Source organism: Vulpes lagopus, chromosome 14 (assembly GCF_018345385.1).
Source record: "Vulpes lagopus strain Blue_001 chromosome 14, ASM1834538v1, whole genome shotgun sequence".
In the NCBI taxonomy this organism is placed as follows: Eukaryota; Metazoa; Chordata; class Mammalia; order Carnivora; family Canidae; genus Vulpes; species Vulpes lagopus.
Genome location: NC_054837.1, coordinates 29,233,916 through 29,258,485, shown reverse-complemented (window position 1 = coordinate 29,258,485; position 24,570 = coordinate 29,233,916). Strand labels below are relative to the sequence as shown.

General features: G+C 55.8%; 1 protein-coding gene across 2 annotated transcripts; it reads right to left on the bottom strand.

The window, feature by feature from the left end:
* Positions 1-708: 708 nt before the first annotated feature.
* Positions 709-24,559, bottom strand: SETD1B (SET domain containing 1B, histone lysine methyltransferase). 2 transcript variants are annotated; one of them, XM_041728710.1, is made up of 17 exons: positions 24,329-24,559; positions 23,608-23,795; positions 23,282-23,380; positions 22,384-22,654; positions 20,207-20,319; positions 18,111-19,349; positions 13,809-14,636; positions 13,180-13,441; positions 12,734-13,089; positions 12,532-12,646; positions 11,485-11,964; positions 8,913-10,166; positions 7,887-8,053; positions 5,667-5,798; positions 5,451-5,570; positions 5,236-5,373; positions 709-3,319 (listed from the first exon to the last, which is right to left on the bottom strand). In XM_041728710.1, exons 2-17 carry the CDS (start codon positions 23,779-23,781, stop codon positions 3,146-3,148), a joined length of 5,922 nt encoding a protein of 1,973 aa, XP_041584644.1. In that variant the 5' UTR covers positions 23,782-23,795; positions 24,329-24,559; the 3' UTR covers positions 709-3,145. The 2 variants fall into 2 exon arrangements, with proteins under 2 accessions (XP_041584644.1, XP_041584645.1); XM_041728711.1 differs by lacking the exon at positions 24,329-24,559 and adding an exon at positions 23,907-24,033.
* Between the last annotated feature and the right edge of the window lie 11 nt (positions 24,560-24,570).

The following is a 24,570-nucleotide window of genomic DNA, read 5'->3' as shown; positions in this document are numbered from 1 at the left end:
CCCACCCCCCCCCCCCCCCCCCCCCCGCTGGCCAATATTGGCTATTTTGTGTAGAATCTACATTTCACTAGTAAGAAGGGAGGTTGGGCATTTTTTCTAGCCACGCTGCTTATTGCTGGGGTTTGGCATCTGTCCTCAGGGGTAAGCAGACATCTAACAAACTCTCCATTGGGCCCCTTGGCCCCCCTGCCACTGGATCAGGCCGATTGAGACCCATAGGGGCACAGCAGCTCTGGAATACCAGAGACATTGGATCCCGAATGCTTCTCAACTGTTATATCAGTCCCCTCCCCCTGAAATGCAAACCAGGGGCCTGTCTCCTTGAAAGGAATGGCAAACATCTTTAAGGTATGACCTTTTTCAATTTCTTCCAGTGAGAGCAATAGGATATTTGAATTTGTTTCCCAATTGCAAACCTTTAGCAGTGTCAGATCCGTAAGATTTTATGAAAAGTTGTAGAAGCAAAACTTAAAAGCAAAACAAATCTTAAAAGGTCTAGTCTGACTATACCTTGGCCCAGTACACAGAATCCACCTAATAGGCTTAGGGTTTAAGAGCCACTGGTCTGAGTGGACCACACCACGCCTAGCTCCTTGTACCACCTGAGCCTCGCCAGACCACCCTCCCTTTGAGCAGGGTGTGCCCCATCAGAAAGAAAGGAGAGGGAGAGGAGAGCAAGAGAGACGGCGTATCTGTAAGAAAAGTCAGTATATTTATGGTTTGCTTTATAAAAGTTACTATAATACAATGGTACATAGTATTGAATTCACAAAAATATGAACAAATATTTACAGCAAGACACACCCACAACGGAAACACTTCTCTTCAAAACAAGTTACATACGGATGACAGAGTCTATATGCACAAACATCCCTAAAATTTATGGGTTTTCTTCTTCGCAGGAGGAGGCAGGGTGGGAGGGACAAGAGGGAAAAAAAAAAGGCAGAAACCCCCAAGTTTTCAAAAGCAAAGATTTGTTCAATGAAAACGAAGGCATTGAAAGAAAAATGAGCCATGTTTCTGGATATGGCAAACCATTTTGGGGGTGGGGTGGGGGTTCCTGGGGACAGGGAGGATGCAGCCCCTCACCGGTCAGGCAAGGTGAGGCCAGGGGGCGGGGGGAGGCAGGCCCCCCAACCCTGGTTTCCTCACACCCCCCTCCACCTCTTCTCCAGGGAGAGGGGTGAGAATGAAGGCAGCCCCTTGGGGGCCGCACAAGTGACTTTAAATCAACCATCTCTACAAACTACACATTTCCTCATGTGAAAAATAAATATTTCCTCAGTTGCACAATTAGGCAGAAAACCGCAAACGGAAGAGAAGGTCGCCGCTATGCCCCGTCCCTCCTCTGTGTCTTAATGCCACCAATTTCATCGACCTTGAAACCCTGAAACCGGCGGGCATAATCTCAAACAGGGAGGGCGTGGGGTAAAGAAATTAAAAAAAAAAAAAAAAAAAAAAAAACACCAAAAAAAAAACCCACAACAAAACCAACGACAAAAAAAAAATAATAATTCTTTGTACAGAATTTACATGATAACAAGCTTGACACAAGCTGAAGATACCAGAGGCTCCAGGCCTGCATCCGCAGGGTGGGGGTGGCCCCGTTGGGAGCTCTCCCGTCTGGGTGAGGAGGACTCCTGGTCACAACAGTCACTTTCCAGAAATTATTTACATGCCTGCTCTGCTGTCTGGGGTGCGAGGGACTTGCCTTGTGTGTGTGTGTGTGTGTGTGTGTGTGTGTGTGAGAGAGAGAGAGAGAGAGAGAGAGAGATTTTTGGAAATACAAAGAAATGAGCAAAAAAATCTTCCCACATGTTTCTACAAGAAACAATGTTCCCGAGAAAAAGTCCTTTATGGCAGCCTATATACAGAAGTTGGTTCTGAACTTCAAAAACCTATTTCTTCCCTTCGTTTTGATTTTATGCACGCACAGGAAAAAAAAAAATCCATAGAAATAAACCTTGAAGAGGATGATGGGAAGGGAGTATAAAAGGTTAAGGAAAAAAACAAAACCTGTCAGACTTAGATCTGAGTTTTAAAATCTTTTCCAAGATTTTCCTTTCTCTGGGAGAATAATCTTCTCACTCCAAAAATAAATATGCTCTTGCCTTCTTGGGATGAGGGGGCTGCTGGCGGGTTAAGTTGGGGTGTGGGCTAAGGGCAAGCAGGTGAAGCTTATAAACGAAAAAATGCCACATGCATATGGTCAGAGACCCGTAGTGGCAGGACTGGAGGACCTGCCTGCCCTGGGAGGCCCCCCCGCCCGGGTGAAGGTGAGGGCAGGAGAGAGTAGACAGGACCTTTCCCAGTACCCCCACGCCCACACCGGGGCCTCCAGGAGGCTCCCTCATTGCTGGCATTTGAATGAGAAAGTAAACATTGAACCCAAGATTTTTGGGGGGGATGGCAGGGCATGGGGTGGCAGGGAGAGCCCAGGGGGTAGTTCCTGCCTGGGATGCGCTTGGCTCCACCAGGGTCTGCTCAGGGAAATAGCGCCCTCAGGCTGCTGGGAAAGGAATGGAAGGGGGGGGTCTTCTCCTCACAGAGTCGTCACCAGCAGAGAGGGGGCCTTGCGTAGTGTTCTGAGGTCAGAGCCCAGTGGCCAACCCCCTCCTCTCTGCAGCACCTGGCCCAGCGCCCTGGCCCGGGGGTTCCGGAACGTGGGCCGACACACCATCACACCAAGGCTTTTGCGGCCTCCCCTGAGGGTCCCCGCTCTCTGGTTCTGCTTTCACATTTCAACGGTTAAAATGTCTTTTCTTAGGACAAGGAAGAGAGCAAAGAGAAGACAAAACAACATAGCAGCATTCATAGGAAGAGGCTGGGGAGGGAGGGGGAGGAATATGAGGAAAGAGAAAGACAAGAGACAAAGAGATGGAGAGTAAGAGACATGGACAGAGAGAAGTTTACGCTGGAGTTCAACAAAAATCCTGAAGGGAGCATTTTAAAAAACCAAAGGGCTGTGGGCTGAGAGACGGAGAAGCCCTTTCCCGCTGAGGGGCTGGAGCTGCGCTGGGTCCTGGGGGTAGTGTTGGGGGCGCCAGGCCCTGACGTTGCCGCTGGGTAGGGGGCAGCACCTGAAATGGGGGTGGGAAGTGGGGCTGGGCCCCGGGCAGCCTTTTGCGGGGCGCCAGTGCAGGACCTAGTTGAGGGTCCCCCGGCAGTTCTCAGAGCCGCACAGGCAGGGGATCTTGACGTCCTCGATAGGGAACTTGTAGTCATAGGTGATCTCCTCATTGACGTTGATGTGCTGCTTCGAGTAGATGACAATCTTCTTCTGCGACTCCACTGTGATCACCTTGGCATAGCAGTTGGGCTGTGGGTGAGGCAGGAGGGGAGGGTGAGCCAATGACTCACCTGACAACCCACCCGGGCCCTTGGCCACAGGGCCCCTGAACCTGACTGGGCTCCACTGGAGGCCTGACTAATCTGCAGCATGACCCCCCCGCCCCCATGCCTCCTGGCTACCCATGCTAGCCTCGACTGCTCCATCTGGGTGACAGGGACCCCTTCCTCGCCTCTGATACTAAATCAGAAAGATGATGACAATAATGATAATAAATTATTCCACAGGGCTTCAACTTCCATTTATACTACAGGTGACTCCCACAGTTAGTTTGTGGCCCAGACCTCACTTCTGAGCTCTAAAGAAGAGGTTAGCCAACTCCAGCGCTAGCTGCTTGTTTCAGCAAGCAGAGTTTTACTGGCACACAGCCATACCCATTCATTTACATACTATCTACAGCTGCTTTTGTTACAATGGCAGAGTAGTTGCTAAGAGATCCTCTGGGCCACAAAGCCAAAAGTATTGACTATTGGGCTCTTTAAAGGAAAGGTTTGCCAGACCCTGCTCCAGACCCAGAAATCCAAGTACCTGCTTGATGTCTGCCTTTGGCAGCTCCAGAGGCATTTTTGACTCTGTAAACTCAAACCTAAACTCAAGGGAGTGGCTCCACCATCCACCCAGGCCTCAGCCTCCCGCACCTCCCTCTCCCAGGGCTGGATCTGGCCCCACTGCCATACCCAATGGGTTCCACCTCCAAAGGACCTAAGGATTCTGTCTACTGCTCTCCCACTCCACTGCCAGTCAGGCCCCTATCATCATTCGGTGGGCCTTAGCCGCATCCACTACCTCTTGGTGCACTGAGAAAACCTACTCCTGACCCAGTGGCCAGGGAAATCTTTCCAAAGGAACAGCAGATCCTGTCGTCCCATGACTTAAAACCTTCTAGTAGCCTGCTTGACTTTTAGAGAAACTTCTCAGCTCTGCCTGCAAGGCTGAGTGATCTGGCCACCCTAACCCTGCCAACCTCATCCTCTTACCTGCCCCCTTTCCCCCTATACTCCATCTCTACTGCCCATTTAGCTGTTCTCTCCTCCAGGGCCTCACTGAGCAGAATGTATGCTCCACTCACTGCCACCTGGGGGATTCTGTCCTAACCCTCAGATCCCATTGGAGAGGCAAGACAAAGTCCCCACTGGCCCAAGTGATGATGCAGCCATGGTTGTGAGAGCTAGCTGTGTCAGCACTCAGAGGGCCTGCACTCAGGAACACATCCGGTTCTCTCAACAACCTACAGGGAGAGACCGTTACCATCCATGTTTTACAGATCAGGAAACTGAGCTGCTGAGACATGATGTAACTAGCCTATGGACACTAGCCACATAGCGATGTCACGACTCAAAACAAGAGTTTGGCATCTTTGCTCTGGAACTAGCTGCCTGCCCCCTGTTTGAGGCTCCCCGTGGTTGTCTTCAGCATGAGAATCGTCCTCATTATCAACACTCCCTGGCCCCTGGACCAGCGCCATCCACCACCATCACTAACTAGCCACGTGTGACTATTTATGTTTAAATTAAACTAAATTAAAAGCCACATTTCAAGTGCTCACCCCCACATGCAGCTAATATTGAGTCAGTGGACGGCACAGACGCAGAGCATTTCTACCACTGCCCAAAGTGGTAGAAATTGGCCAGCACTGCCCTAGAACGAACACTCTGAGGGTTGAGCCCAGCACAGAGGAGGAACTCTGTAACAGTGAGCTGAGCAGACTACTTCTTGAGCACTTTATCTCACTGTGCCCATTTTTCAGAACAGAAAACATCCTACCCGCCCCCATCACCCTTGGGCAACCAGAGCTTGGGAGGGAGGCCACACTGATTCTGTGCCAGAAGCTTCTGGGTCCTTCAGGCACAGGTAGGAGTGGCAGTGGACCCCTGACAGGCACTCACATTGCAGCTGTGGTTAATGAAGCGTGCAAAGTTGCCGCACTTGGTGGCATCGATGATGGTGTCATGGTCCACCCGGAACATGTAGCTGCTGCCAATACCCTCGTCCTCATAACGCTTCTCTCGCATGTCCGCGATCACCTGGCCAGGAAAAGGCCTCAGTCTGGGCTGGCCCCCCTTCTCCCACCCTTGCGCCCTGATGGCCAGGCAGTGCCTACCTGGCGGATGTTCTGACCCACATATTCGATGACCATCTCGTCAGCTGCAATGGGCTCCATGGCGAACAGGCCCCAGTCGTGAATGTGGCTCTTGCAGAATTTGAGCTTCTTCTTCCGGAACTATGGGAAGGAAGGAGTTCAGAGTTGAGAGCCCTGGTCTCTATCTCTGTCCTGCTGCCCCCCACCCCTGCTACCCTGGGCAGGGTCTAGCCTTACCTTGAGCTGGTTGAACTTGAGCAGGTCACTGTCACAGCTGCCAGTGAAGGAGGACAACAGACGGCGCTGCTCGGAACGCCGCTCTGAGCCGGCCCGAGTGGAGGCGTGAGGCTGCGCGGGGATGCTCATGCCCTGCCAAGGACAATGATGGATCAGGAGAGCTGTGGCTGCCTCAGGGGAAGCTGGCCCACTCGCCGTGGTCTGGGGTACCTGTGTCCCTAGCACATCCTTGGCGACCCTGTCTTCCCAACTTCCTTGCTCTGGGCTTGTCCGCGCCTGTCCCATCCCTACTTGTTAACTCTCTTCTTCACTTGTCCTTCTTTTTTCTTTTTTTTTTTTTTCCAGAGAGAGAGAGAGAGAGGCAGAGGGAGAAGTAGGCTCCATGCAGGGAGCCTGACGTGGGACTCGATCCCGGGTCTCCGGGATCACACCCCAGGCTGCAGGCTGTGCTAAACCACTGTGCCACCGGGGCTGCCCTCACTCGTCCTTCCTGCCAGACTCTGAATGTCCTCAATATCCTCCAGGCAAACACAACAACACAACTTTCCCTTTACACTTGCTGTCTTTCCTGTCTCGGCTGGAAGATCTGAAGTACCTCCACTTTCAGGAGAGAAGATGGTGAGTGTCTATTCACCCCGACCCCTGTGGCTCTCATCACGGCCCCTTCCTTCCCTGGGCCACCTTTGTCCTCTGCCCTCCTCCCCACATGCCCTCTCCCTGGGTGAGCTCGTCTTTGCTGTGACCTTCCCTTAACACTTCCATCCTGATGACCAGAAGGCCCCCTCCCAGGTTCTCTACTGCACTCAGAAATCCAGCAGCCTAACCCCACTACCTGGGTGTTCCACAAACCGCCAAAGTCCAGCTTCCCACCTCAGTGCTGGGCATCCAGCCAGACCCAGCAATGCCCCAGCCAATTCCTTTGTCCCCTGCAGCCAATCTGGCCCCCAGTTCTGTCCTTTCGGCTTCCTAATATTCTACTATTTCTAATAGTCTTTCAGGGCAGCCCTGGTGGCCCAGCGGCTTGGGGCCGCCTTCAGTCCAGGGCGTGATCCTAGAGACCCGGGATTGAGTCCCACGTCGGGCTCCCTGCGTGAAGCCTGCTTCTCCCTCTGCCTGTGTCTCTGCCTCTCTCTCTCTTTTTCTCTCTGTGTGTGTCTGTCATGAATAAATAAATAAAATCTTAAAAAAAAAAATAGTCTTTCAAACACACTTTTTTCTCACAGCAAACCCAGTCGAACCTACTTAAGTGTCTGGACTGGGAACTGCAGCAACCATGCTAGTCTCCCCTCAGGACTCCTGCAGCCAACTCTCCACAAAGCAGCCAGTGGCAGCTTTGGAAACCACGGGTTGAACCATGTCACCCACACCCATGCAGCTCACTGTCACACACAGATCACAAATCTAACCTCAACGCCACAGCCTTCAGGCCCTGATGACCTGTTCTCTGTCTCTGGCTTCAGCTAGACTTTCCTTCCCTTTCTCATGCCACCCAAGATCCTTCCCATTTCAGGGCCTTTGCACATGCTATTCACTCTGTGCATGATTTCCAGACTTGGCGAGTACCTCTCCTGTTTTAACTTTTTAAGTAGGCTCCACATCCAACATGAGGCTCCAACTCACAATCTCAAGAGTCGCATGCTCTACTAACTGAGACAGCCAGTCACCCTTCTGTTTTAAGTTTTTATCGAAGCCTTTTTCTACTTTTCTGTGGCCTCTCCCAGTTATCCGCGTGGCTCATTTCTTTACTCCGTTCAGATCTGGCTGAACTGTCACCGTCTCTGACCCCTCTGACTCGCCAATCCCTGACCTCCTTTCCTGCTTCTCCTACTTGAAATGCCATGTTTATATGTTCACTTGATTATTTCCTACCTCCCTACTAAAAGGTAAGTTCTGTAAAGGATTTTCTTTCATTCCCTACTGTAGACCCAGAACAGTGCCTAAAATCACCAGCACTCAACAGACATTTGCTGAATCTAAAAAGGAAAGAATGAACTTTCTGGAAACACAACTCCACTATCCTCACATCCCTGATGAAAAACTCAGAGGCTCCCACTTTCCATCCTCGCCTCTTTTCCAACCTAAGCAGCCTGGTGAGGGGTAACACCCTCTGTGCCAGCCCAATTCCACAACCCCTCCTATAGCCCGGCACCCCAGCTAGGAAATCCCCCTGCCACTGCAGCCTGGGTGGCTCCGGTGTGTCTAGGTGCCTGATGGCAGTACCTGGGTGTCTGCTGGGGGTTCGTCGGTGCTGGCGCGGCTGCTGTTGAGGTATCTGAGCTTGTCCTTCTTGTCGATGGTATAGAAGCCCTCACTGCGGGCACAGCCCGTCACGTGCTCACGGATGCCATCATCCCGTTTCTTTTTCTTAGCTGAAGAGAGGCTGGTGGGTGGGCGTGGGTTAAGGGCCACATGGACATTCTTAGAGAGCCCCTCCCAGTCCTTCCAGAGACCAGTCCCACTGGGCCCAGCCTCTACCCTAAGGCCTAACTCCAGGGGGTTCTTCCCACCCCTGGAACCTAAGCCACCTCCATGAGGCTGCCCACTGGCCAGCTCTGATGGACAAAACTCTGCCAGGGGTACCTAGCTGCATGGCCCTGGCTGTTTCTTAGCCATTTCCTGCCTCAGTTTCCCCATCAGTAAACTGGGGTGATAACAATGCCTCTCTGCATGATCATGTGCTTACAGACTTCCTGCAACAGAGGAAGTGTTCAGTAAATCAGTTTGACATAATGGGGGTGATGACTGCTCCAACCTGATTGTGCTGCCTGTGGTTATTACCAACTATCAGGGCAACATCATGGTTAAGAGCCCAGATTCTGAAGGCAGACTGGCCTGGGTTCAAATCTTAGCTCTGGTACTTCATAGCTGTAGGACTTCAGGTAGGTGGCTTAACCTCCCTGAGTCTCAGTTTCCATATAAGATATGAATAACGGCCCCCTACCTCACTGAGCTGTTGGGAAATTAAATGAGGTGATGAGGGGGAATAGGAAGAGTGGGCCCTGTCAGTCTCTGCTGCCAGGATGTTGTACAATCAGCCCTGAGACCTGCTAACTCTGGGGCTGAGATGAGCCTGACACAGAAGGTGTGTCTAGAAGTGCCAGTGAGGACTCCATATGGAGTCTGGTGTGGTGCCAGCACAGATGCTGCTTGGTAGGAGATGGGCATTTGTGCTAGTGCCTCCACGGATGTCCTGGGAGATCGGGCCCAGAGAGGGGGATGAGGACCCCGCCCTGTCAGCTAGGATATAGGGATGGTAGACCCAGAGGGTGTCATTGAGCCAGTCCATGCCGTTGTCCTGCTGCAGCAGCCGCTCATAGGTGACACACAGGAAGCGGATGTCCTCCTCGTCGATGCCACCGTTCCAGATGTCATACAGAATGGTCATCTCCTCAAACTCGGACCGGGGCCGGAAGAGGGGTTGTGGTGGCGAGAGTTCAGGTGAGGCTGGGGCCACCAGGTCCTCGTGGCGCTTCTTAGGCGGCCGGCGCCAGGGCCCCCGAACCTTGGCCAGGTCCATGAACTCCTCGGTGACCTCGTCACGCCCGCGAGGGCCTGGAGGGATGGCCTCGGAGGGCCACTGGTTCTCTAGCTCCTTAAAGGGCAGCTTGGTGGGCTCAACAGGGGGTGGAGGTGGGGGTGGAGGAGGCTGGGGGGGCAGAGGTGGTGGGGGTGCTGGGATCCCCGCGTTCCGGAAGTCCAGGGTTACGGCCCGGGGGTCATGGGTACTGGGAAAGACAGGGGTCTGAGGCTGACCTGGCAGGAGGAGGAGGTCCCTGCCAAGGGCAGCCCCCGCCGGTGGCCGGACCAAGGGCCCATCCAAGGAGAGCACAGCCGGCGGGGACCGCCGGGGCCTGCCCGGCTTCCTCTTGATGGGGGGTGGGCAGGGGGTCAGCGGCGCTGGCAGCAGAGGTGGCAGCTGGGCAGGGGCCCGTGTCTGGGCCCGCAGGACAGGTACGGGCAAGGCCAGGGGCAGGGGCAGGGGCAAAGGCAGGGGGAGAGGCAGGCCTGTCTCCAGGAGCACCGGGGAGGCCAGGGGGCCAGACCGCTCATCACGTCGGCCAGCTGGGAGGGGACAGACAGGCAGGAGCAGGGGCCCACCAGGCTCAGGGAAGGTGGGTGTGAAGCTGAAGTCCCGACCAGGTGTCCTCGGGAGACCCCCGCTGCTCAAGCTGGGGGACTGGGATGGGTAGGAGAAGGGGCTGCCAGGCACCTGTGGGGAACTCAGGGACAGACCGCTGCTGCCCCCTGACAGTGGGGGCTCCCCACTCGGTGTGGCTGGCACCATCTCTGTGCTCTGTGATTTGGCCAGGCTGCCACAGAGGCCGGGAGTACGCGGGGGCTGCTCCTCCGGAGGGGGCTCCAGAGGGGCAGGTGGATGTGCAGGGTCTGGGGTATCGGGCTCTGGTGGTGGGCTCGGCGGCCGGGGTGGTCGAGGGGGTGGTAGTGGCGGCTGCAGGGGTAAGGAGAGCAGCGGAGGGGGCTCCACTTCCAGGTCATCCTCTGCAAAGAGTTAGGCAAAAACCCGACTGTTACTATTCCATTCAAACAACTCTTGGTGCCTTATTTATGCTGTCCTACTATGTGCTTAATACCTGACCTCATAGTCCTCTGAGCCTCCTGGAGTTCTTTGAGTACGGGGACTGTCCCCCTATAGCTATACTACTAGTATAGTAGTAGCTATACTACTCAAGGCTTCTCTGTGCCCAGCCCAGGGTCAGGCACACAGTAGATGCTTGAAAATGAAGGTGGGATAAATGAAAGACATAGGAGACATGGTTGCTAGCTAGCATTTGGCATTATGTCCTTAGAATGGTGATGTCCTGTGGATCAAGAAAATGAGCTCTGCTACTGAATAAAATAAATTAAATAAAATAATAAAATAAAATAAAATGTAAAAATTCAACAAGTCCCTTTTCTGCAGGACTTATCAGAGCCCTTCTCCTAGCATTTATCTTCACTGTCATATAATACATTTTTTTAGCTTATCTGCTGTCATTTATCACCCAGCCCCAGAATGTAAGCTCCATGAAGGCAGCTATTTTTGTCTGTTTGGCCCACTGTTGTATTGTCAGTGCCTACAACAATATTCAAGACTGTGGTTCTATAGCCAAATAATACAGAATTAAACAAAATACAACAGGTTTTTTTTGCTAAAAAACTTATCAGAGGTACAAACTAACCACACATGGTTATGTTAAGTTTAAATTAATTAAACTTAAATAATGTTACAAATTCAGTTCCACAGTGGCACTTGCCACATTTCAAGTGCTCTTAGCAACACTGTGTCTAATAGCTATGGTACTGGCCAGGGCAGACAGAGGGCATCTTTATCGCTGTACAAAGTCCCACTGGATGGTATGTTAGAGCTTTTAATACACTTTGTGTAGTGCCACAGAAGTGGTGGTGCCCACAGCCCCTCTTACTTGGCCCAGCATCCCGGAGCCTCCCTCACCTGCCTGTCACTACAATGACCATGCATGCCTGCTCTCCCATCCCCCACTTTTTTGGGAGCATCCCATAGGGACTAATGGGCCAAGGACCAAACCATGGGGGGAATACTGGCACTGAGTACCTGTGACAGCAGTGGTTCCCTTAAGGGACTAGCACTTTCTGGCTAATGTGCCAGGCTCCATGCTGGCACACTGTGTCACCTCACTTTGTCCTCCCACAGGACCCCATGGAGGAGACACTAGCCATTGATCCCATATTACAGATGAGGAAGCTGGAGCTCAGGAAGGTTCAGAGATTAACCCAAAGGAGCCTGGGCAGGACATCCTTCCTCCATCCCCACCGCCCCACTGGGGGCTGCAGGTATTACCTGGGGTGCACTCTGGGGAAGGCAGGGGTCGGGCCTCCACCTCTCCAGCAGGGGGTTCTGGAGACAGCAGCTTGGCCCCTTCCTCCTTCAGGCCTGGCTCCTCGGGGGGCTCCTTGCAGCTAGCCAGCTCCTCAACACACACAGGCAAGGAGGGCTCTTCCGGCACTGGGGTCCTCTCCTCGGGAGCTTCATCCTCAGCCTCGATGTCCACTTCCTCTTCCATGACCGAGGACTCCGTTACAGGTGCCCCCGTGGCCACATTCTCCTCAAAGTCCTCGTCAGGAGCCACAGGAGCCATACTTTCATCTGCTGCTGCCTCTTCCTCTTCCTCCTCCTCCTCCTCTTTCCTTCTCTCCAGCTCCTCTTCATCCTCTGAGGACGATGAGGAGGATTCGGAGCTTGATTCAAACTCAGAAGACTCAGAACTCTCGCTGGAGGACCCAGCTCCAGCCTTGGAGGTGGGGATGCTTACAGTCTCCTCTGGGCAGGGGACACAGGCAAGAGCCCTTCAGTATCTGCTGTGCTCCAGCTAGACACTTCACCAAAAGTCTCAAACTAGGGCCCCTGCACTGAATGGGGCCCTTAGACATCTGGGGGGGGGGGTACGTGTATGTGCACACACTCACATGTACTTGTGTGTGTTAACTAATCACCATTTTTAAAATTTGAGGTGAATCCACAGAATGTAAAACTAACCATTTTAAAATGAATAATTTAGTGGCATTTACTACATTCTCAGTGTTGTACAATTACCTCTAGTTTCAAAACACCCTCTGAGCTCAAGAAGAAATCCAATACCTTTAGCGTGATATCACCCCTCTATCCTCCCACCTTCAGACCCAAGCAACCACTAGTTTACTTTTCATCTCTATGGATCGACCAACTCTAGATGTGTTAATATAAACAGAATTGTACGGTATGTCACATGTGTGTGTTTTAATGACTTCACATTTTGAAGGCCCCAAAAGTATTGCTGGAAAGCTCCCCAGGCTCTGCTCTGCAGAGGGACCCCAGGCCAGACCAGGTGCCACCACCTGTGCCACTCACCTCCATCTGAGTCCACTTCTTCCTTCTCACTCGCCTCCGACAGGGCTACGTCCTCATCGTCATTCTCAGACTCATCCTGGTCCTCACTATCTTCATCGTCATCGTCATCGTCATCCTGGGGGAGAAGGATGGGAGGCCAGGATGAGCCAAAGGGGCCCCCTCACCTGGCCCATCACCCCAGGCCTCCCCAACCCGAATGTACCTTATCTGACGTAGATGAGGTTGAGGAGGAGGAGACCTGGCTTCTGGGGCCCTCCTCCTCCTCCTCTTCCTCCTCCTCCTCTTCCTCTTCCTCCTCCCCCTCCTCTTCCTCCTCAGTGCTTTCCCGCTCCTCCTTGTCGGAGGCAGAGGACGAGGGTGAGGTCGTGGAGGAACCCGAGGACGAGGATGCTGATGACGATGAGGACACTGACAGTGACTCCTTCTCGTCCTCCTCCCCACCACTGTCCAGCTCCAGCGGCCGGGCTGGCCTTCGCCGCACGCCCACTCCCTTGGGGTCCCGCTTGGTGAGCTCGCAAGGGGCGTCCGCCATGTCCCGGTCCCGTTCACGCTCTGACTCTGCAGGAGAGAAGGGTGTCCGAGCCAGGTGGAGGAAACGCCGGAGGAGACTCCCCCGTACCGGGGGCAGCGGGGGGGGAGGGTACCTACCTTCATCTTCCTCATCCACAGAGGTTGAGGGCCGCAGGCGCTTCTGGTCACCAGCAGAGGCTGTGTCTGGTGGCTCTTTCCTTTTGACCTTGAAGGAGGGCAGGCGGATGGCCCCACGTAGCCCTATGCCCAGGCCAAGGCCTTCATAGCCCAGGCCCTCACCCTTGCCCCACGACTCCAGCAGGCATGAGGCGATGCGGTCCTTGGGCTTTGGCCTGTCCTCATCCTTGTGCTCGCCTGACTTCACCGGGGTCAGTGAGGCCTGCAGTGCCAGAGAGGAGGAGACTGTCACCCTGGTTATGGTGCTGCCAGTGACTCCTGTCGGGTGGCCCTTTCTGAGAGGCCTACCCTCCCCCAAAAGTGACAGCCACATAGTAACTGATACTTCCTTCCCATAAAACTGGCTGCACTTGGTGCCCACTGCTCCAGACATTCCCTGCACCCCTCTCTGCCTCACTGAACCTCAACTTCCTCACTCACACACAAGCTAAATGCAGAAACTATGCATCCATGTCATCACAAAATAACACCCATGCTATCCTATTGGAGCAGTGACTCTGATAACATGTCTCGGGAGGAAAGAGAGTGCTTGCTGCCCACCTGGGGAACCCCATGCACCCACGGCCTACCTTGGCCATCCGCTCTTTCTTGTCCCACCACTCGTCGAAGGCCCGGAAGGCCACTACCTCCACCATCTTGCGGTTCAGGTCACGCTTCATGATGGCCTTGAGCTCTTTGAGCACCACCAGCAAGACGCCATCTACAGTGGCCTTGTGTGGGTCCTCCTGGCGTGGCACATAGCCTGGTGGCGGCACTGATGGGTCAAACTTGGGGAGGGGTGGCCAGGGCTGCCCGCGGCCTGGTCCGCTGTTGCTCAGGGAGAACGGGCCCCGGTAGGGCGGTAGGTTGACAAACTGCAGCCCAGCTGAGGCTGCCGCTGCCGCAGCAGCCACAAAGGGTGGGTAGGGGCAAGCGCCCTGGCCAGTCATCAGACGGCTCAGCATCTGCGTTTGCATCTGGAAGGACATGGGCATGCCGCCCCACTGGCCACCCAGCACGTGGCTCATGTCCACCTGCATCACGGGAAACAGCCCTGGGGGGAAGGGTGGCAGCGGTGGCAGGATGGGTGGGGGTGGGACACCAGGCGGGGGCGCTGGGAGTGGAGGGGGGGGCACTGTCACAGCTGGGTGGGCTGGGGGTGGTGGGGGTGGGGGTGGTGGCAGAGGTGGGGGCATGGGGAAGCCTGGCTGTGGTGGGGGTGGTGGCGGGGGTGGGGGCAGTGGTGGGAAGCCAGGGGGCGGGGGCAGCGGCAGGGTTGGAGCCAGCACAGAGGGGGCTGCCACGGCCGCTGCCCCTGGGGTCACCACCATGGGTTTGGGGCAGTCGGCGCTGGTGATGGGGGCTGAGGGCATCTCATCATCCGAGATCTCCATGTCCTCGCCTGAGGACTGCTGACCCTGCAGAAAGAGCCAGGAAAGAGTGGTAAGGTGAAGCCTGGGAGGCCAAGCTGGCTTCTAGAGCCCTTCCAAACACCAGAAAGTCAGAGAAGCCTTCCATGAGACTAATGAGCAACATGGTTTCTGAGGCTCAGAATCTGGTCCCCTCCCTTATGGACTATGTGGCCTTGGTGAATCACTTAACCTCACTAAGCCCCCAGTTTCCCCATCTGCATAATGGGCATCACACTATCTGCCTCATGGTTATAAGGATCCATTCATTCACTCAACAAACATTTGTTTGGCACCTGCTGTGGGCCAGGCACTATTCTAGGTGAACAAGACAAACGGAATTCTTGCTCTCATGCAGCTAACCTTCTAAAGGGAAGAGGCAAAGGATAAGCAGAATGAAGATGTGAAATACATAGCCCACCATGGAGGAAAAGGAAGCTGGGAGGGAGACAGGGAGGTGACACTACAAATGAACACTTCTATAGTGCTTCCCACATCCAACCATCTTTCTAAGGACTTGATGTATATATTAACACAGTCCTCAGACTGACTTTACAAGGTAGGTCTGTTATCTCCATTTTTACCAAGGAAACCGGAATGCATAAAGCTTAAGTAACTTGCCCAAGGCCACAGAGCCAGTAAGAGAGGGAACCAGGATTCAAACCAGTCAGCGGCTCCCCAGCCCGCATTCCCAGTCAGCCTGCTGTCCTCACTGCAGCAAAGAGGGCCAGGTGGCGAAGGTGATGTCTAAGTAACAAGGTTTAGCAGTATTAAGGCTGTATCAATAGGAGGTATGTCTTTATTTTCCTTAGTTACTCTTTGCATCTTGTCTTGAGGCTGCACATAGTGTGGGCCAGCATGGGGTTGAGTGTTGTGGGTATGAGGTGTTTTATTTCTTATCTGCACTGTAGCCTTGCAAGGTGGGACTTGGCTCTGATCCCTCTGACAAGTGAGGAAACAGCCAAAATCCACTGGCCTAGGAGGCACAGCCCTTCAGAAAGAAGGCTGGGACTCAGCTCAGTATGCCTGCCTGGACATGGTGCTAAGTGGACAGGGGAGGAGCCAAGGATGACCCCAGCTCTGAAATGGGCATGGACCCCTTTATACTGGGACACAAGGCTTTGGGGAGTTGGAGACACAGGCCTGGAATCAGAAGGAGGTATTTTAGTGTACATGGTAGAGATGGAGTGAAAAGGCAGGGCAGGGGTAGGGGAGATGAGAGTTGGATCACCCCCAGGCTCTAGCGTCAGGACACAGGTGAGAAGGTGGCTCAGGTCCTGCCCTAGAAGAACTTGGCTGAACAGACAAGAGCCTTTGTAGGCTGGAAGAGGCAGGGAGTACATTTGAAGGCTGAGGGGGAGAGGTCTGTAGAGGCTATAAGGTCGGAGGTCAGATCCTCAGGAAAGGGACTGCTCCAGTGGAAATGGGGGAGCGCTGTGGGGAGGAATACCAAACTTTCAGCAGCAGGAAGCTCCGGATTTCGTCAGACCCCCTCTACACGTGCAGGCATCCGCACGCGCACACACCCTCCCTCCTCTCAGGGTCCGCACGCACGGGCTGGAGAGGCTGCGGGCGGGCTTAATGGGATTCGCACCGACGTACCGGAGTCAGGCCGGGACAGCGCCCAGCAAGGCGAGCGCAGCACACCGAGGGTTAACCCGGCTCCGCGGCCAGCCAATCACGAGGAGACCCGGCTCCGCGCTCCTCGGCCCTGCCCCTCCCTCCGGCGCCTGGGGGTGGGGGTGAGAACCAGCGGGAACTAGCCCGGCGCTGAGAGCTCGCTCCAGCCGCGCCGCCCGGCCTGGCCTTGCCCTGCGGCGCCTCGCGTAAGCCGTAGACAGAGTAAGGCAGGTACTTGCGCCGTCCCATTTCACAGACGATGAAACTGAGACTCAAAGAGGGAGAGTACCTTACCCAAGGTCACAGAACCCGTAAGTGACAGAGCTGGGTCTCCAGGCTCAAGGACTGGAGCCTGAACCTTTAATCACCAGCCTCTGTGAAGAAAGGGAATGGCCCTCGGCGGTTCGCCCTGCTCTCCCCGGGAGTCTTCAGCCCGGGTCGGGGCTTAGGACTGCCTCCCGGTTCCGTCTGGGAACCTGGGTGCTGCTCTCCGGGCTGCCAGCAGGGGGCTCCCGAGGGCCAGCGTGGCCGTTACCAGTACTGTGGTCGTCCCAGGGCTAAAGTCCTGAGGCATCCCGACCTCACCTCTCTTGGGCCTCAGTCTCCCCCTCCCTACAATGACAAGATGGGAGAGCCCAGTCCCTCCGGTTACTCTGGGCTTCCCAGTCCTAGACGAGCCTGCCAGCATGGTAAACAAACCCCTAACCCCCGGGCAGCAGAGAGGGAAGAAAAGATAGCAAGGTCGCTAGCCCCCCACCTCTGCACACCTGTTAACTCCTTCTGCTCTGAACCCTTGGCACCAGAAACCACTTCCCTAGAAACGCCTGGAGGCCCTCTGGAGCCCCAGCCACCTGCAGTCCCCTCCTGGGCAGGCCAAGTTCCTTTCTGTTCCTCCCTGAGGCAGCCAAATCTGCCTAATCAAAGGGCCTGGGAAGGGGGGAACCCTTCTTCCTGCCACCCACGGGGCCAGAGAGCTCTGTCCAAGTCCCTGGCTGCTCATCCCCACTGGGCGCACAGGTTCCAATCCAGGCCTTCAGGAGGGCCATGACAGGTGCCTGGACCAGGAGTGGGGAGCAGAGCCAAGGAAGGTGACCTGAGCCTTCCCTCCAAGGGACTGCAGCACACAGTAGCCCCCACCTCAACCCTGAGGCTGGATATTTGGGTAATAAGACCCCAGATGAGGATCTATGAGTGAGGATGGTGAAGAACGGTCAATTTTGCCTGTTTCTGGCTGTGGCCCTCCCCCTGGGCTAACCCTTAACTCCTTCACTCCTGGAGACAGACGGAGAGGACTAAGGGAAATTTCAATGCCCTCCCTGCCCACCCGCAGCTTCCCATCTCTTTAGAGGGCACCAGATTCTAGGAGCCAGTGCTCCAGAGCTCCCCCTGGCCTAGCCTAAGAAGGCAGTCTCTAGCTAATCCCTCTTCCCAAATAAGCTTGAGCTGCAGGATCAGCCCTGACCACCCTCCAGCCACCCAACAGAGAAGGGAATCCAGAACCATTAACCACAGTCCGTACTATCTGAGGTCTCAGCAAACTCCAACCAAAGAAGCCCAAGTCAGAACTGATCCCTAGAAGATGTCTTCCCACACCTAACAGAAGACCCGACAGAACTAGGTCAATGTTTCCCTTCTCTCTATGGCTACTAGGTTGCTCAGAGCCAAACCAGCTGCTCAATCACAGCTCCTGATGCTTTTTTCATTCTCTTTTTATTCTCTGTGTTTGACCTGTTATTTTAGCTGCCCTAACCCTGTTGCTTCTGCATTTTAGCTAATCGTCCTAAGGTGATAATGTTTCAGAGGAAAGAGGGAGACACAGAGACAAAACCAATCCAAGACAGAGGTGGACAGACATGGTGGTACCTCATCCATCTTCTCTGAGGTTGGGGTCCTGTCTCCAGCCAGGTCCAAGGCTACCTCAGTTGTCTGGCCCAGAAGACCAGAAGGGTCCGGGGGGCCTGGCTCCGGAGGGGGCCGGGGCCCTGAGCCCAGGTCAAGCTCATCATCCTCATCTGAGTCAGGCAGTGGCGTGGGGCTGATATCCTCCAGGCCAGTGCTGGAGGGGCGTGAGGATGGTGGTGTGGGGCCTCGAAAGCCTGGCTGGGAGTTGGTGCCAAAGGGGGCCAGTGGGGAAAGCTGGGAGGAGGAGGAGGAAATAGGGCTGCCCTCCATCTGCAGCTCTGTATCTGAGTCCTGCTCCCGAAGGAAGGGCAGCTTGGTGCGCTGTTCCTTCAGCAGCATCTCGATGCGGGAGTCCAAGCTATCATGGGGCTTCTCCAGCCCAGCTGGGGATGATTCCAGCGTAGGCGTGCCGGGACTGTCGCAGGGTTCAGGACTCCAGCCGAAGGTGGGCCGGCCACCCAACTCCATGCTGTTGGCATCGGGAGGTGGTGGGCCAGGTGGTGTGCCCGGCTTCTCCTTGGTCAGGGGTTCGGTGGGTGGCAGGGGTGGTGGCACAGGCGCTCTCCTGAATTCCCCACTGTCGCGGGCCCCAAAGGTGGTCGTGGTGGTGGGCTCCTCGGGCGGTGGGGGGAAAGGGGGCACAGGGGTCTGATATGGAGAGAAGGTCGACTTGAAGGTGACTCCAGAAGTGGGGGTTGCTTGGGCAGGTGGCGGAGTGTGGGCGAATGTGGCCGAGTCCTGTGGTTGGGCCTTGAATGGAGGGCCACTGTTGCCTCCACTGCTGCTCACTGCCCCAAATGGGAGGTCCACGGAGCCCCTGAAGGCTGTGGGGGCCCCTGCCACTGTGGTGACCGCACAGGAGTTATGGACGTAATGATGCTCGTGGCGGCGGTTGTAGGCATCTGTGAACTTGCTTTCGTGACGCCTGGTCTTGAAGGTCACTGTGGGGTCCTGGCTGAAGAGGTAGGAGGGTGTGGGCTGACGGCTGGAGTAGCTGGAGTCCTGCGAGAAGGGGGTGCCCAGGCGCGGCGTGAGTGGCGTGCCCTGTCCGTAGGAGTTGGGTGTGTCTAGGCGGCAGCTAGAGTACGCGGTGTCCTGGGAGAAGGGGGTCCCTCCGCTATTGGGGGTGACAGAGGATGAGCCAGAGCCACAGCCCGCAGACAGGCTACCATCCTTGAGGCGCTTCAGAGCATCTGACAGCTAGGGAGGGAGAAAGAGAGGGGGAGCCATGTGTGAGGTTCTGCAGTGGAAGGAGGCTCTTCTCCCTTCTCACTCTGGGGATCTTAGAGCCAAGCTGGTCACTCTAGAACTTCAGCACGGTAAAAGGAATGGGGGAGGGGAGATGGAAGAGGAGTTTCTGGATGGTCCTAAGTTTTCTTTAATCTTAGGATAGCTGGTTATCCTCAAGGAACCTTGAGGACTTCTTATAATCCCTAAACAGAGAAAAGAGAAGATCCTGACAGCTTGGTTTGAACTGGGATTTCCTTCCTGTCTCAGATTGTCAGAAATCAGACCTTCCAGCAGGATGAACCATGGTTTGGGTAGTGAAGGGTGGCCCTGTTCCCTCTGGTCTCCCAATGTTGTAGGAGTTTAATAGCATGACATGGTTAAAAGTGCCTAATGAACAACCTAGCAAGTCAGCAAAGACTCTTCATTCTGGAAGTGCTACTCCTGAGGATAGTTGAATTGTTGCTGGGAAAGAGCTGGATTGAGCACCTCCCCATGTAAGAGCGGTTTAGGTGGAAGGCAGTGGTTGAATAAGGAGTCAGTCTTGCTCTGGAAAGAAGGACCTATACCCTGCTTTCTAGGGGTGGGGGAAGAGCAGTACACAGGGCATTAGACACAGCAACGTTTCAGCATCACCACAGAAAGTGAGTCTTAGTAGGCTGTGGGTCTGTGGGAATCCCAGCCTAGGTGAGCCAGGCTCTGTTCCCTGCTAGGCGCTGGTCTGGCACTGGAGGTGGTGGAGTGGAGGTGGGGGGCATATCACAGGTTGGTAATGAGAGAATGTGTGTGTGTTCGTGTCAGGGGATGGGTACTGATGGTGATAAACCCACCTGCAGGGTTTCATTCACGATTGGAGAGACAGCATCCAGCTCACCCACTGGGAGGGTCTGGGGTGTGTATCGGCCCGTGACCAACAGTTCGTAGAACCGCATGCGGGTTTCCCCTGTGGGAAGGACAAGGGAAGGAGAACTGAAGGAGGCTCCAGACCCCCCAGTTTGGCTTCCTTGTGGGCCCCTGTGCCTGAAACCCCAAGCCTGGGAAACCGTGTGACCCTGACTGGGTAACCACCTCACTGAGAAGTCCTGTCTATTCAACAAAGCTGCTAAACTGTATGAATCTTTTGACCTTAAGTCTCAGAATTTAATCCTCTGTGGGGCTGGGACTCCCCCCAAAACAGAAATGCCACCCCAACACAAAGCCTCTTCCTATCACTTGGGCCACGGCACCAGAGCAAAGAGTTAGGTTTTCTCACTTAACGGCCAGAGCCTATATAGCAAGTGGAGAGACCCAGGAACCCAGAGGTGACAGTTTGTTGCTAACTATCTGGGGCTAGGTGACCAGCAGAGTTTGTCCAACACACTCTAGTACCACACTACTGTGAACTCCACCTGTCCCTCCTCTGGCAGGGCTGCCCGGGCTCCCCAGCTCTGCCTGGGACTCAGTTCCACAGAGCCAGTCTGGTAACCCTTCCTCCTCAGCAGAGAGGCCTCTATAGACCAGAGGGCCCCAGATTATTGATATTTATAGAGCCCTCTGAGGCAGCTGCTTACATATGCAAAGGAGACGCATTCCTTGAGCAACACTTTACACTTTACCGGTCTCTTTCTTGAAATACAAAGTTAGTTGGCAGTCTCTGAGGGCCTCCCACTTTTTTAATTTTTTGGTCTTTTCAGAAATGAAATTTTGGTGAAAGCTGGTTACTCCTTAAAATGGGCATGTAATGGGGAGACGATTCCACATTCAATTCTCAGGGAGACATTGGACTGCAGCCACCCAAGGGATATGCAGATTTGGAAGGGTCTGTACTCCCCAGAGTGAGAAATTAAGAGAGAGGGGGGTGCTGTGGCTTAGGCAGGAACCTGGGCTTGTGCTCTGAGGAGACTCAGAACTAGGTACGGGCTTGGCAAGACTTTGAGGGATAACTGTGCCCACCCAGTTCTAGTAAGATCTTAGAGACCCAGTCAATGTACATTCATTAGTTATTAAAAGCCAAAAAAAAGGGTTTGGATTTTCCTGTTTGGATTTGATGTGCCCTGGTTGCCCCTGAACCCTGTGCTCACAGAACTCCTGGAAGCTGCCCATCTATGCCCTCCCCCGGCAGTATCTCCCAGGAGGCCCCAAGAGGCACTGGACCCACCAACAGTGCCTGCCCAGTCACAGGGCAGGCTGCTCCTCAGGGCACCCAGCACCTTCTTCTATATTGGTGGGAACTGCCCTAGAGAGGCCACAGGCGAACTTGAGGGGGATGCCCTACAGTCCTAGTCCCGAAAGCCCCTCCATTCAGCATCCAGGAGAAGCCTCCCAGGAACCTAAGGGAGGAAGAGTGGCTTCTCCAGCAACACTCTCCCAGCAGCCAGCTCAAACTGAGCACATAGCAGGATTCCGGTGCATGGGAGGTGCTGCTGTCTCTTTAAGAGAGAGGAGGGAAGGCAGAGTGTCAACCCTTGAGCACCCAGAGCAGCCCGCCCAGCTTCCCAACGAACATCATCAATGAAACCAAACTCTGGGCCCATATTGGTTCCCACTTCCAGAGGGAAGGGATAGTATTAGGGGGGTGGAGACCCTGGATTCTTGGAGGACTCTCTTTTCAGTTGAAGGACCTACCCTTTACGTATTTAAAGGCATTCTAGTGGCTCTCCCTCAGCCCCTCACAAATAAACAAACCCTGCCTCCTTCCCTAACACAGATGGCAACACTGGGGACTACCTAAACCCAGGCCACCAGGGCTCCGAGAGGGGCCCACAGGGGTGTCAGTGGTGGGGAAGCCTCTGGGTGGTCCCTGGGGGTACATGCAGTAGCCAAGGACAGCACATTTGGTAAATTATAGCTTGTCTCCTAGCAACCGACAACACATTTAGCTCCACGTGACTCTACCCTCAGGAGGGGGCAAAGAAAAAATAGGGTTGGGGGGGGCAACACTGAAAGAGGGGCTCTGGGAGGAAAGGGAGCCATAGTGACAGGGCCTGCCTCTGGCCTGGGTAGGCTGTCCTAAGGGGCCCCCACTCACCTTTGGTGTCCAGCTCCACGTGGATGATATTGCCCATGACAGAAGTGCTATGCAGGTGCTGAACTGCCTCCTTGGCTCCCCTGACCGTGGCAAAGACCACCTTGGCAATGCCCAAGTGCTTCTTGGTCTTAGGGTTGTACAAAATCTCCACCTCCTCCACCTCTCCATACTTCTTGCACATGTCCCTCAGGAAGTTTTCTCGGATGTTATCATTTAGCTTGGCAAATGTCACCTGCTTCGGAGGCACCGGGCCCACGTAGAACTCATCGATCTGGCAGGGACGAGGGGGAAGGGAGTTGGGAGAACATTGAAACGGAAGGGAAACACAACATTCCCCAGTCCCATGCCCGTTGAAAACAATGAAGGGTGAAAAATAATTTTGGGGGGTGGAAATGCACGCGGGCGGGCCCGGGAAGCGGAGGATTAAATCGTTTGGAACGTGGAAGTCCTCTGGGTTCGAAAGGAAAGGGGAAAAAGAAACAGTTTCTCTTTCCCCACCCCCCATTCCGGCCTCCTCTCCCTGCTGCCGGGTCAGGGGCGAACCTTTGGTCTAGGAAGTTGTCCCCCTTAAGCCACAAGGCTGAGAAGGGGGGCGGGTCCCGGGGCAGAGCCGCCTGGCCCAGAGGAGCCAGGTGGGGACCCGGAGCCCCCAGCTGGGCCGGCAGGACACTGTATCAGTCCTTGATTACAGTTCCACCGAGCGTTACTCTGTTCACCGCAGCTGAGAGGGGACACCCCTCTGGCTGCCATCTCCCCCTCCCCGCCAAAACTTGCCCCGGCCGTGGCTGGCGCGGGAACTCGGAATCAGGCTGGGCTCGGTCAGGACTGGCGTTATTTTCGAACTCGGGAGTGGGGAGGGGTGGGGGAGGGCCCGCGGGGCCGGGGGGAGGGGTCCTACCTTGAATTTGGGCACCGACAACTCCAGCTCCTTGTTTTTGGTCCAGATCCCAACGACCCGGGGATCTTCGACAATTTCCACCGGGCGGTTGCTGGACATCTGTGGGGAGGAGTGGGGGGGCGGGGCGGAGTGAGAGGGCCGGTCCCACTCCCCAGGGGCAGGGACAGACCCCCCTCTCCAGGCACTTGTCAAACTCCAGGGCCGGGGACCGGCTGACAGTTGGCCGGGTGGTCGGACGGGGGTGCCGCGGGCCCCTCGGACCTCTTGCCCCCGCCCCCGGCTCGGCTGGGGGGATGGGGCGGCGGGGAGGCGCGCCGGCTACTCACCGCCAGGCTGAAATGCTGCCCATCGTAGCGGTACAGTTTATGGTGTCCCTTTTTCAGAGCCGGGTCAATCATCAACTTGTAACTTCTCCAATGGTGGTTCCTCCTCTCGCCCGAAGGGCCGGGCTGCGGCGGGGGCTGCTGGTGGTGGTGGTGGGGGGGGTGACTGTTCTCCATGCCGTTAACCCAACCTGAAAACGAGCAAGTTGTTGTCGTCTCCGCCGCGACGGCGGCGGCGGCGGCCGCTTCTACACACACGCGAAAGAATCAAATCGTCCAGCCCCCACCCCCTCCCACCTTACCAGCGCGCCCCGAAAGGGGCTGTCTCGCTGGCTCCCCCCAAAATAAGGATAGAGCGAGAGAATAAGCCTTCCGGGAGAATTAGGAGCCCGCCCGCTCGGCCACCGTCTCGGGGCGGCAGCGGGGGGCTCCCGGGGGCCCCCGGGGCGTGCTGGCGGGGCCCGGGGCGCCCGGAGGACGCGGGCTCCGGCCCATGGTGCTCGTCCGGCCGCCCGGCCGCCCGGCGTGGCGCTCGCTCTCTCGCTCGGCCCGGCTCGCGCGCTGGGCTCGCGGCAGGCCTGGCGCCGCCCGCCCGCCCGCCCGCCCGCCGGCTCGGCCGGAGCCGGGGCCGGGGCCGGGGCCGGGGCCGGGGCCGGGGCCGGGGCCGGGGGCTCGGGCCGCCCGGCTGCCGCCCGCGGCCTCTCCCTCCCCGAGCCGCGCTTACATCCCCGCCGGGCGCCGGCCTCCCTGCGCCGCCAGCCAGTACATGGTGTCCCCCGCGGGAGCCGAGGCCGGGGCGGCCGGACGGGGGGCCGGGAGGGGGGGGCGCCGCCGCCGCGGCTGCCGGGCCCGGAGCTGCTGCTGCCGCCGCCGCTGCCGCTGCTGCTGCTGCTGCTGCCCGGGAGGCGGCTGGCGGCGGAGGCTCGGCTCCCAGTAGCCGCACATCCCACAATACACCGCTAAGGA